Source organism: Corvus kubaryi, unplaced genomic scaffold, assembly GCF_017639235.1.
Source record: "Corvus kubaryi isolate FWS band 111438036 unplaced genomic scaffold, C.kubaryi_AGA036_p1.0 37300, whole genome shotgun sequence".
NCBI lineage: Eukaryota > Metazoa > Chordata > Aves > Passeriformes > Corvidae > Corvus > Corvus kubaryi.
This window is the reverse complement of record NW_024581093.1, coordinates 11659296-11673166: the sequence shown is the minus strand read 5'-3', so window position 1 is coordinate 11673166 and position 13871 is coordinate 11659296. Positions and strand designations below refer to the sequence as shown.

The following is a 13871-nucleotide window of genomic DNA, read 5'->3' as shown; positions in this document are numbered from 1 at the left end:
CTACTGCCGGCCATGCAGAGGCAGCCCTGGAAAAGCAAGGTATGTTGCAATTGTTCACACCGGTGCTCTGAGCTTGTTCTTACTTTACAAAAAGTAAAATCAAGATCGGCGTAGGCTGATGCCATCCTCACTTCCATAAAATTCAAAAGGCAATGTAATAATAACCTAGGGAGAATGCTGTATTTTTAGGGTGGGATTATAGAACTCGCACTATGAATTTTAATCTCAGGAATCATCATGTTCTTTTACGGGGTTCAGAGGCCTTTTTTCCTGGGAGTTTTGCACATTTCAGTCATTTAACTTTTTTAATCTTCCCATATTTGGAGCAAGAGGGAAAAATACCTGCCTGAAACTTTTAGCATTAAAAAACCCCACAACATTTTTGTCTAACGTAATTACTGACAGATTCCAATTGGAAAGCTGTTGCTTTTATTTTAATTTTATTAAAGGAGTGAACAAAGGCTACCCAAGGCACCACAATAAAATTACATTAACTGTAAAATTACATTATTAATTCTTTAATCTCACTTGAGGCCTCAAGCTGTTGCTATGTCCAATTACCCAGCTAACCACCTGTCAGAACTGTACAGCTAGTTTAACATTACCTCCAGGACAGTTGTGTGCCCTGTGTTCAGTCAGGTCTGCCAGTGAATCGAAGTCCTGCTGACAGTTATCACAGGTGTAAATTGACTCATCCTCCATGTCTTCATCTTCCTCATTTCTCTCTTCCTGGCTCGTCACACTGTTCCTCTCTTCCAGGGCCCGGCTGTCCTTCGCTTCGCTCTCCAGCTCTCCTCCCAGGCCACCTGCCAACAGCAAGAACATCCTCTAAGTTTGAGAGGTCTGAAAAATAAGAGCTTTAAGAAGGATGTTGCGCTTATTAAGATACATTTAATTACAGTCGCTCTCACATTATTCCCGACACCTTTCATTATATTAATGTGGTTTTTATATCATGTGGTGCAACAATTCTCAACTGTATTCTCTGCTGCTTAGTGCGAATCCTGCAAACACTCTCTCCTAATCTTCTCTGGTGGGTGTGTAGCAGGAGCCTCTAACTCTGTCATATAAAGTTGTTAGTGTTTTATCACTTAACCAGATTCTCAAAGCTTTAAAAATTGGCAAGATTAATTACAGCCCGCAAAGAAAAGGCATGCGCTGAATTTTAATTCTCAGTGCTCTCCTCTTCCCACCGCCCCCAAGCCCCAATATTAGTAACAACAAGAGAAAAAAACACTCTAGTTGAATATCCCAAAGCACACACATACCCCAGGACATGAGAGGTCTTGCTGAACTAATGAGAGGCACTCAGTGGGGCAGATGAGCCTGACATTGTGCTGACCTAGCTGAGAGCAGACACATTGCATCTGACCTTCAGGGCTCTCAGATATTTTTTTATCTTGGTCTGTGGCCAGAGTGTAGGCTAGGACATACATCTTTGCCAACCCCCCCAAGTTTTTATCTGCATTTGTGCACAGGGAGATTGAGCTCTCTGACAGCTCCAGAAACTCCCCAGTGTAGGGAATCGAGCACCCCAGGGCTGTGCAGGTGGCAGCTCCACACAGGGGGCAGCTGGCTCTCCGTTGACCATGGGGTGGGTGGCAGGACAGCTGCTCACTCCCCCCAGTACACCCTCCATGGCCTTCATGAGGGATAAGCTTGCAGCCACATCCTCCTGCTTCCAGGACACCCCCTTGGCCACAGTGGACACAGACGTGCCTGAAGCCAGTCCATGCAGCACTGCGACAACCCTCACTTGGGTTCTCTGGAGAGGTACCAGAGCTGAAAATTCCCTTCTAAGTCCGTGGTGCCCTCTCAGCAGGGAAAGCATCCATTAGGCACACTAGCCATGCTGAGCAGACTTTGGTGACCGGCTGAAACAGAGCTGCCTCCATCTCTTCTGCACAGAGGTTCCCCAACACAGGTGATACAGCCCCAGGTGCTACACACCTGCACTATTTCACTTGCCTCCGCCAGCACTCACACTCTTAACACACCCTGTTGGTATGATGGGAACGCTTGGGAAGTCATTCAGAAAGTGAAACAGAACCACAGACTTCCAGCAGAAGAGATCCTCACGCACTGGATGACCCCAAAAAGCCCAGGAGCTGCACTCAGCCAGGTAAGAGGGAGATGCCACCTTGTTGGTTTGGGATGCATTTGGGTTTTAAGCCATTAAGAAAAGACCAGCAAACAGAGAGATGAATTGTTTCTAAAATTAGATCAGCGCCAAAAAGATTAAGGACAAGCAATGCTGAGAACACAAAGCAAAGCTGAAAATAAAATTTATTAAAGATGAAAACTGGTTATCACAAGCACTGCAATTCAGACATACACATTAGTAGAGCTGTGCTACCACTATCCAGCCAGAGCACATTTCATACCATCTTCTGCTCTGCGCATGGTAACATAAATCAACTGGTGTAAAACACTCTGCAGCTTTCCATGGAGCACTCATAACATGACGTACCCTTCCAATTGCAATGGAAATATTAAAAATCAGTGCTTGCTCGTGGTGTGTCACAGCATCCCTCTTAGCAGTTAACTGATCTGCACATTTTCAGACTCTTTTACTGCTAAATTATACATACCTTTCTACTACAAAATTTCCATTAAGGGCAAGATATAATATTCATCTTAACAAATCAGATATGCCACTTACACAGCAGTAATGAATTTAAGGATTTAGTTATAAAACGTATCACTTACTAAGCACTCTATATTGTAAGTCATCATCCATACTATGTTTATTCAATAAAATGCCACTAGCTGAACCTCGTATTTTATAGACTCCTCCTTAAATAAAAATGTCTTGTAATGAAAAAAACCCACAATTCTGGTTCTCTTATATTACTATTTCACCAAATAATAAGTCACATTTAGAGCTATGCTAGCTTTGCTTTATTTCACACATCATTTAATGTACATATTCAAATTATCACTTGCATTTTGTCATATTTACTTGGCACACCTTTATACAGTGTCTCATTCCAGACTGCAATCACAAACATTTTAGCTCATTCAATCTTTTTTAAAGCCTGTATGTCCTGCAGACTTGATAGTTAATAAATCAGAATGTCAACTCTGCAGTTTTATGACAGAAACCTATAAAAAGAGTCCAACTGTATAAATGTAACCTAAAGAATTGGCACCTGCGTCCATGCCGCCTGCTGACAAAGGCCCCAGAGAAGCACATCTGAATCGACTTTGCCACAACCTGAAGAAGAAAGCTTTTAGGCAACTTTGGGGAGCTTTAAGGGACCTTCACTAATATTTTTAGCAGAAATTCTTTTGAGAGTTAACCTAAAGACCAGCTGATCTGGTGACTACACTGTGACAAATTCATCCTTGGTTTTACTCCAATACTTCGTGACTACACCAGGGATAAAGCTGCTCAATTGAGTCCAACAATAACAAATAATTTAGCACGCTGCTTTAGGAAAAATAAATTGTACAATGTGAGATAAGAAAATAGATTCTGACTGCAAAGCAAAATTCCAGAAACATTTTTTAATTCCCTGTTGAATGGGAAATCTGATCCTCTAGGCAACTTCTCAAAAGCGTTGCTGCTTGACAGAGTTGTATGTCAAAAAACACAAGAGTGAAGCTTGCAGAATTATTTAGCAAATACAACACTGCTTTACAATGGGGTTTTTTTCTGGTTTTGGCAAGTTGAAGGAATTGTACACGTCTGCCACACCTCAGCGTTACTGTCCTTCAAACAACACGGTCTTCAGATTCCTCTGCTGAGAGCTGCACACTTGGTGCTTGCCTTGTGAATATCAAACACTGCTGAGAAAAATCTGTGGTGTTTCTTGGGTTTTTGACCTTTGTTTCTACTCTTTTGACCACAGGCTGCCAGCAGGGTATGTGGGGTGCGGGTGGCCCTGGGGAGACACTTGCTCCTTGCCCAGGGGAGCAAAACAACCAGGGCAGTGATGGGAATGGGTGGTCCAGCCAGCAAGGAAAAGCTTCAAACGCAGCCCAGCTGCTCCCACAATGAGCTCAGTTTCCCTGATGAGGACAGCAGGCCACGAGCATTCCTCGGGAACTCGTTTTTGCAGAGCTCTGCTGTAGCAGTTCACAAATTTAACCTACAATTTTCCTGCTGGCAAGAACTGCAGGAGCACCTCGCCCCTGGGTGCGAGCATGCTGCCAGAGGGGTTTGGGTCACCTCAGGAGGCCAAGACACTGCTGGCACCAGGAGCAGGTGTGGCTTTGGAACAGGACCTGGCTCTGAGGGGACATGTCTGTGCACCACCAGGCAGAGGGGCTTCTTGGTTGCCAGAGCCAACAGCACCTTTTGTTGTCTCTAAAGATCAGTGGCTGCCTTGTGGCATCAAGCACAGATAGACGCATTTACTGACACAGCTAATTTTTAAGATTTGATTTTTAAGCCTTAGATTTTAGTGAGCTTAATTTGATAGTAAGTAGTTTCTATCGAGATTGTGTAAAAAATTAGCAATAAGCACAGTTACCAACCTGGAAGAATTTGTGCACTGAACACCACTGCGGGTGCAGCACGGTGCCACAGGCACACAGCTCACACTGGGGTGGTGTGCTCAGCACAAGGCTGTGGGCAAATGCCAGCAGAAGGGAACTGCTGGCACCAACAGGACAAATGATCAGGATAAATGAACACTGATCAATTGAGGGCATAACACTTGTTAGGAGTAATTTCTAAATGACCCTGCCATATCCAATGGTGGTTCTAACAATCTTCTTTTATAAGTAAGAGAAGATACAATTTGAGAAGTCAGTCTTAAAAGTGCACCTCACTGCCAGCAATGTCAGGAAACAGGGCAGGGGGGGCTTTTTTGTTTTTCTTTCCTTTTTTTTTGCCGCCCCCCCCCCCCCACCTTTTTCCCCCCATAGAACAGTAGAAGGCCTGCAGGGCTTTACACAAGAAGAATATTTTACCCTATGACCTAAACAATCTGGCCAACAGTCAGGAATATGTTATTCTAATTGCCACTAAAGTTAATGTTGTTTATGACTCTTGGTTTTTCTATACAAGCCAGCTTATGCCCTAGAAAGTTACTATTTCAAAGGAGACATAGCAAGAACTGGGAGTTTTCCTGCCTGACCTGGTGGTCCAAGGAATGTGGCAAACTTGGCAAAGCTGAAAAAGTGAATTCCCAAAGGCCCAGTTTGAAAGATGCAGTCAGTGAAATGCCTTCTGAGCTGCATTCAGAACAGCTCTGTTAAAGGAACAATGCACTCCTAAAGCCAAATATTTGAAAATGGATTACATGTACCATGTTCAGCTTGGGCCTCGCTGAAGTCAAGAGCAGATTTCCAACTTGCTTCAGTCAGCCTGGGATATATGGCCCTGCCGCCAGACTGGGACTGTGCTTGGAGCTCAGCATGGCACAGCCTCAGCCCAGGACCACAATGACAGCCCAGTCACGGGAGTCACAGCAAACTGCTTTGGGGATTTTGGTTAGTGGGGCAGGACTGAAAGCAAAGCAAGGCCAGAGCCACACTGGAAAAGATGCTGATGCCTACCTACAATTTCCACTGAAACACTTGGAAATGGGTAACACCTTGCAATACATGAGCCAGAAAAATGGAAAAGAAACCAACCTCAGCTTATTTTTTCTCTGTGGCATCACTTATGGACAGTTTAAATTTATTATTTTATCAACACAATACACAGCCAGCAAGCCTATCTTTGTGCCAGTAAATTTTCTGGGACTTTTCTTTAGGTTTTTTTTAAGCCTGTGGACTTTTTGAACCTGGGATTTATTTTAAATCTAGGACTGCTCTTAGGAACATGCTATTTAGTGCAGGGTCATGCCTGTCTTTAAATAGGTCCAAGTATGGGGCTTCCATAAAGAGTTGCTTCTTTTCAGCAGGGACCCACTGATGCAGTGCTAGGCAGCACTTTCTATCCCAGCAACTTTGTCACACAGAGCTAAGGCTGCAAAGTTATACTCTGCAAAGCACCACATAAACATCTACACACACGTGCACATGCACTGCCCAGGTCTGACAGCTGGAGGGCAAAACATAAAACAAAGAGCAGAAAAGAAGCACCTCTTCACTCCCTACCTTAGCCCAAACAAAAACAAACAAAGGTCTCACAAAGGACTATGGTTATTTCTAGAAGTTTTCCTGAGATGCAGGACAAGTGATAAAAGTACACGGTACTGAAGAAATAAAAGCTTATTGCTGGAGGAGTAATGGGTGCTGGCAAACAACTGACACCTCCTGGGGCTTGGCAGAGCCCAGAGGTGCCCACCCAGGGGTGCAGCCTTCCTGCTCTGCGGCCACAGGGCTACCCCAGCAAGACAAAAGGAAAGGAAATTTCATCCATAATTAGGAAGTGAGAACAAAAGAGACAAATGACTTAAAGGAAAAGCCTAATCTAAACGTTCGTTAGTGAATGTTTTGCTCAGTGTCAAATGCCAAATCAGTGTGGGGGAGGTTTCTACTTTTATGTGGTTTGTTACATTTTAGTGTTGTCTTTAGCACTGTAACACAGAAAGAGAGTCCAAAGTTCTCTGTACTTGTGATCAAAGAATGAACAAATGCCAAAAAAGTCACTAGTGTTTCAGTAATTAAATCACAAACAAACTTAATCTGAAATCTTCATCATAGGGTGAAGTCTTGCCTTTGCTGGGTACTCCCACTCTGTAGCTCCTCAACATTTCAAAAACTGTCTTTTTTAAACACTTCCATTTGGAGCACAGATATGTGTGTGTGCTGCCTCTCAATGGGCCAGGGCCCCCCTGTGAGCTGCTGTAACCTCTGCAACCATACCCACACAAAGCTGCCAAAAATCTGCTCCAGCCGAGCAAACCAGGTCAGAAAGCGTGGATTGCATCCCAGGACCAGGACCAGGTATCAAAGGCAGCTCATTCCACACATCAAATCATCACTATGTGCATCAAAGGCAAGCAGGTTTGGTGCTCTATCATACACTACTTTCACATGGTGTCAAACCACATGTGGTAAAGAAAAAAGGTGCCTAGCTGAAAAACAAAGAGCCAGAAAGGAATAATGCGTGAAACACCACAGTATAGTCATGCAATGGTAAATCACATGGGATGACTACGTGACAGGGCAGAGCGAGCAAAGTGCAGGCACACAATCCTGCTGACACTCAGTTGCCATGCAGTGCTTCTCTCAGGCTGAAGAGATCCATGCATCAGATCTTTCCTTCCCTCAACAAGGGGAAAAAAACAATCATAATACCAAAAAAATTATTTGATCCAGCATGTAGTTAATGGTGTTGGCCTCCTAAGACTTACAACTTAACAAAATTGATCTCACTGCAGTACTGTAATGAAGAACAGTAGGATAAGGCTACCCTCGAACCATGAAAATTGCATATTGTTACCTCCTCATGCCCTCCTAGGGCTATGGCCACTGCAGCCTCTGCGAGCTGTCATTTGTCTGGCTCTGACAGCAGCCTCCACCAACAAGCAGCAACGGTGGCTACAAGAGCTGCTTTTGGAAAGGCAAAGGAAGAGGGAGAGTGCTCAGTGCTGCGTATCTCTGCATAATAACCCATGGGATAAACCACAGATTATACCAGTAATACTATTTTGTGTGAACAGTGCTAACAATAAAATATACAAAAGTCAGAGACTTTAGGAAGCACACATGACAACGTTTCACAACAGAGCCTTATTACACTCCAGTACGTATTAAATTATATTAATTTCTAAGTAAATGGACAGTTCTCAGCATTCTTCAACTTGGCAAAGAAAAACTAATTTAGTAGGGTACAGCACCTCTTTCTACATCTGCTGGTACACACACTGTTTGAGAAAGGGGTTCCAAGCACCCCAGGAATAACTGCTGCCAGCACCAACACTGTTCCTGCTTCTGCCAGCCCTGTACCACTCACAGAACTGGTGCTGACAGCCCTGCACATCCCACAGCTTCCTCTCAGCAGCCTTCTCTTAGCTTACGTACACCAACACTTCTCAGGGAAAATGTCCATCTTCCTTCAGACAGGATGTGACTTTCTCAAATTAGCAGCAGTTTAAGAAAACCTCAAGTGTCTACCTGGAGTTTAAAGGCATGGAAAGTGGCAGGAACCCACACCAGAGGACTGGCAGCTCATGGCACTTTCCTTTGCTGTAGCAGTCACAGGTATCACACACAGAATGGGTAACACACGTAAACCTCTTGCCTTGCAGCGCCTTGCTTCCACCTGAGCCCACCTACATCTCTAGAGAGTTATCTCTGCTATAGAGACACAACTGCCCTGTTTTGTCCCGTGAAAGCAACACTCTGCCATCTTTGCCTCCATGCAAATCCAACCTTGCTGCTGTGTGTAGCAACTACCAGAACAATGTCTATTTATACAGATGGTCCTGGCTTCAAGCTCTCTAGACCCATCTATTTACATCCAGCATCCAACCTGAAACCCATTAGGCTTTGCTCAGTCAATGATTCTTGCACATCACATTCACATACACAGACTCACCCTACAACCCTGGTTTTCTTGGATCAAGACTTCCATAGTATCCTTTAATCAACATACTAGAGAAACCTTTTAATAAATGCTGTTAATTTTTTTATTGATCAAACTGTGAGCCATTTGAGCCATTTCATTTTCCATTATAGCAGAAATTTCCTACAGGAGCATTCAGATTAAGTTTCTTTATTCTGTCTCTAGTAGCATGTCACTTTTCATTATTGCTTAAAAATTAGAAAGCAGCTTCTCTGTTCTTTATGGCTTTTTTAAGTTTAGTTACTGAAGGGTTATTAAACTTGGAAAATATACAGACAGGCATAATGTGATGAATAAATTCCTCACTGTCTCTAACCAACTTTAACATTAGCTTTTTTTATAATTTTTAGGTTTATTTTCACTGAAAGACTGCCTGTAATTATTACTCATGCTCTCCCCAAACACTTATGTTACTAAAGTGTGAAATGTCTTCTAACACAAAGACAGTTCTCTGGGAAGTAATTACAAAAATGCATTCAGGGGCAATAATTTTATATTAACTGTCAGCAGCATACATCTTCTGAAAAGGCACTTGTTATGAAGGAATTATTTGTGTGGAATTTGAAGGCACTGAAGGCAAAGGAAAACTGCAGAAACACATTAAACTGAAACTCCAGCTCCCTCATCAAGGGTCAGTTTATGTTTAAATCATTACCTTGAAGGCAACCCCACACCTTCCAAAGAGTCTATTAGAAAGACAATTCCAATTTATGCACAAATTGGACTCAGACAAAGTCTCCAGTTTTCGGTGTAGAACAATTTACACCCCCTTTTTAAGGAAATTTCTGAGCAGCTAATCGAAAGAGGTATGTCTGAAAATTATGGCCTTCTATTAACCTTTCACTGATGACACTAAAAATACTTGCTACTGATTTATGAGTAGTAACAAAAATAGTGACCTCAAAACTGACCAAGCACATTAAAAAGATATCTGTGTCTGTAATGGCTGCAAGAAAAGATTTAATGAGTATTTCACAGTAACTTTTAGCCTACAGGCCAATCCCTCAGTCCTTAGGAAGGTGAAATAACTCAGTAAAAAATTTTTAAAAAGTGAAACCCAGCAACAGTGATTAAGCATCACACCATTTTAAAAGTGTTTTTTAAAAAAATCAAATAAGGAAATCATATAAACACCACCAAACAGTAAAATTTCCTCTTAATCGTAGCTGCAGGTAATGTTTCAGCCTTTCTAGTGCTTTTACTAAAATGATTTAGATGTTACTATGCTATGTGACAAATGCACTTACACATGAAAAAGCGGACAAAGAGCTGAGTTATTATTATTTATTTGCATGCAAGCAGCAGTGGGATTGTACTTTATAGTGTTAACAGCACATAGTGTTTATCAGCTCTTCAGTGTTTGGCAGCCAGTTTAACGGGATAAATATGGGATGTAAACACTTTTCCGACACAAAAAGCATTGTAAGTGAATTTTAGGGAACCCAACGAAAGGCAGAGAGCGGAGCAGTCCAGAGCGTGCCAACGTGTTTGGTTGGAACAGCACCCAGCTGTGGGACACTTGCCAGTTACTGACCACGGTCACCCCCTGGCTGCCCTCCCGGGGCCAGGGCACAGACACTGTCCCCCCACAGGGCTCCGAGGAGAGCAGCACCCCTCTTTTATACTGGGGCCTCCTCCTTGGAAAGGACAGGCTCAAAAGCCAGTAGATGTGCTTTGTACATCTCTGGGGCATCCAAATCAGGAAATGTGCTTGCACCCAAACTGCTCCACAGTCATCTGCAGCAGACTCTATCCACTTACTCAAGAGGTGTGATTGCCATGCAACAGATTATCTGCCTCTGAAAAAAGATGCTGCTGTCCACCTCCAGATTCCTATGGTGCATCTGAATGGGAGCAACTCCCACCTTCAGTTCCAATAATGAGGTTCAAATCAAACCAGATCTAAAATCCATTTTAGATGCATGCATTTTAGATATAAAGTTCATTTATATGCACAAGGAAATTAGGATGCAGCAAGTATTAAGTTCAAAGAGCAGTGCACTTCATAAAAATGTGCTTTTCACTTTGTTACATACAACTGCTAAATAATATTGACCATCATACTCTAATAAATACATGTAACTTTTTGAGAAGAAAAATGGCACTTTAACTTTAAGCATATGAATATTTTAATAAAACTCAACTTATTGTTTTTAAAGTCTCTGTTGAAGAAAAGTATTCTGTTTCCAGCAGTTCTATGGAATTCCACTCACAGCTAACACGGGACTTCTTAATCACATTTTAATCTATAGGCATGACAAACCCTTTCCTTTCTTTGAGGAAATGGTGTGAATGATTTTCTTTTTTTTGTTTTTTCTTTTTGTGGCTTTTTGATTGTTTGGGCACTTTTTACTTCAAGGTAAAGCCAGATATCTGCAAAACTTAAATCTATAGCTCCCTGAACAGACAGAAAATTCAGAAGGCTTAATAAAATTCACATGTGGCTTGTTATTGCAGCTGCATATCAAATGCAAAAATAAGGTATTGACTGGTTCTGCTCAAAATAGCAGCTGCTGGAACTCTTTATTAAAATAAACCTGTTGATTTTCAAAGAGAGAAAAAAATCACAGATGATGTAATTTACCATAAGTGATAAATGCCACTATGTATTTTGATATCCGAAACCCCTTTGCCTAATTCAAAATGCAGATTCCTTTATTGTTCCTACATAAGGTCCAGGACTTTGAATTGTCCTACCTGCATGGAAGTTCTGGTCCTGGAGAATTCGTGTCTTCAGTGTACAGCCCTCAGTGTACACACACAGGAACAAGATGTAAGCAGAGCAAGGCCTCCATATAAAACACCCTCTTAGGTCCCTGAATATATTTCCATTCAAAATGCTCTTTTCCCATGCTTGAAATACAGATTTGTTTAAAAGTTATGCTGAAAAGGAATGCCTTTCACAACACAAACAACTAGGATCTTACAGGTAGCATTTACATTCCTCCTTTTATACCTATAAAAACCCTACAATGTTAGGACTGAGAGGGTAAGAGAGCCCTTTGCAAATTGTCAGGAAGCAAGGGGTGGAATCAATACAGAGGGAAAAAACGGAACAAGAGCAAAAAACATATTGGGGTAGGAAGAAAAATACACATAGGCAAATTAGAGAAAGCAATAATTATTTCACTGACCTTCTCATGGGTCTTGGTTTGCTCAGAACCTGCCTGGACCATTTTCCACTGGGAATGACAAATGTGCAGCTGAAGGAGCACAGAAGAGTGGAGTGGAGACAGAAGAGTGGAGACCCACTTCTGCTACAACTGTGCCTGGAAGTCTTCAAAACTGTGATTAAAGACTTGAGAGGCTTCTGTGGGGCCGGGTTTGTGGAGTTAGCTTCTCGGGTAAAACTCCTGTTTTTATCCAGGGTACAGAGGGTTGAACCTGGACCAAAACTTAGTTGTGGGTTTTATGGCCTGATCAAATACCCTGCATCATCTTTGGAGGAAAGAAACCTCACTGGCTTTCTCTCTACAGATATGGCTTGCTCTGGAAAAAAAGGTGTTACAAATGCACCTGAGGGAAAAGCCACGTTTTCCCAAGCCCATGCTCAAGTCTCTCTGTGACCAGTTACTGCTGGCAGAGGCTCACACGGCTGCTCAAGGGGAGCCTTCCATGCTGGACACTGCCAGCACAGTGAGCAGAAACTGGGAAAACAGGACCTTTACACTGCTCCAGCTATGGCTGGGAGGGACATCTGTAGGTAACCCAAGTGATTTAAGGGCCTAATACTCACAAGTGGCAACAGACTGTAGTAAAAAACCATGAAATTGGAAATTAATGAGAGTTAGGCACCTACATGTCCAAATGGCTTCCGAGGAGCAGGGCTTGCAAGCTTTCAGAAATGTTACCCTCAGGTCTCGTTGTGCATCTCTGCACAACCAAGCACCAGGCTGGGCACTGTGTCTTGGTGCAGGGATTCAAACCACAGCAAAAGAATTCAGTTAATGAACGTGAAAAAAAGCAACTGTTATAACAAGATTCTCAACCAGAAAAGATATAAGAAAACCATAGTATGCAGCACAGGAAAGGGCATTTAACAGGTGGTCAAGTTATTAGAGAACCATTGGATTTTGCAGAGCCTTCCCTCCCACATGCCCCTGGCCAGCCCCTGCTGCACAAACACACACCGAACCTGCCCAGCAGATACACCCAGGAGATCACCACAAGACAACAAGGGATGACTCAGGAAGTTTCCTGCCACTTCCTGCTCATTCTCTCTTCCCTGGGCTTAAAGCTATGTGATTTTGGGCTGTGGGCTCAGTTAAATTTCAGTTTGTGTTTAAAACAAGCCCACATACAAAAATTAATGTACCTCAGATTTCCTTTCTAATTTCTTTCCTTAATACCAAACTCTGAAGTCCTACACGTTTCACTTGACAAAGCCATTAATTCAGTAATTTCACATAATTAAATCGAGCAAAGCAGAGTATTTAAATTGGAGCTAAGTAAAATATACTTCTGTGCAGCTCATGCTGTTAGAATTGTGCTGCATGCTATTCTGCTGCTGCTCATTTATTAATTTAGGATCGGCTGAAACGTGACACTGTGTAATAAGGAATTCATTGGCTTCAACATTATTAGAAATAAAATAAAATAAAATAAAAAATCACAGACGACAGTGAATCAAGTACCAAATGAAATAAGTTAATCGCTTTGAATGAGCCCTCAGCAGAACACTTCTGCACCCAGCTGAAACTGGCACCCAGGTTTGCACTTTCCCTGTGATAACTAATTTCTGGATGGAGGTTTTCAGCTATGTATTGCTAGAATAAGCAGTGAGCTGCACTAGTCCTCCAACGTGGTGATCCTTTTAGCAGCAATAACACTTTTTTCCCTAATATCTTCCTGCATTTTTTCTTCTAGTCCTATGTGGTAAAGAAAGTGTGAAAAGACATTTAAAAGACTTAAAGCTAAAATGACTTTAAAGTCTGGTCTCCCTCAGCCCCTCCTCTCATTCAGCAGGTCCCACGTGTCAGAGCAGGAGACAGGAGTGTGTACACAGCAACACGAACTGGCAGAGCCCTTGGATCTAGCATAGGATGATGGATGGCAAAAAAGAATAAAAAGGACAGATAAAACCCAAAGTTCATATATTTGCTGGCAAATGAGTAATAAAGGTGAAGAAATTAAGATGGCAAATAATCCAAATAGTGGAAATACTTGAAATAATTAACAAAGTCTCTCCAGAATATAGTGGTGGTGGTTTTGGGGTTTTTTTCATCAGTGCTTTCTGCTTCTCAAATTTCTCATGAATTACCTTAATTGGGCTCTTCCAGGTATGCTGGAAGTTCCTCCACTTCTTCCTGGCCTCGAAGGACACCTGTGAGAGGGGCGGCTCTGGACTGCTCATGATAGCCCTCACCAGATATTGCTCATAATGAGCCGCTTCCTCTAATGA

General features: G+C 42.4%; 1 protein-coding gene across 3 annotated transcripts in view; it reads right to left on the bottom strand.

The window, feature by feature from the left end:
* The window catches only part of ZNF423 (zinc finger protein 423), a 229630-nt gene that overhangs the window by 159273 nt on the left and 56486 nt on the right, over positions 1-13871 (bottom strand). For 2 of the 3 annotated variants that reach the window (XM_042027539.1, XM_042027540.1), the window contains exon 3: positions 606-806. In XM_042027539.1, coding sequence (XP_041883473.1) covers positions 606-806 — 201 coding nt within the window. Of the gene's footprint in view, positions 1-605; positions 807-911; positions 1004-13871 lie in introns of those variants that run through there. The other variant, XM_042027541.1, reaches the window with a different exon arrangement.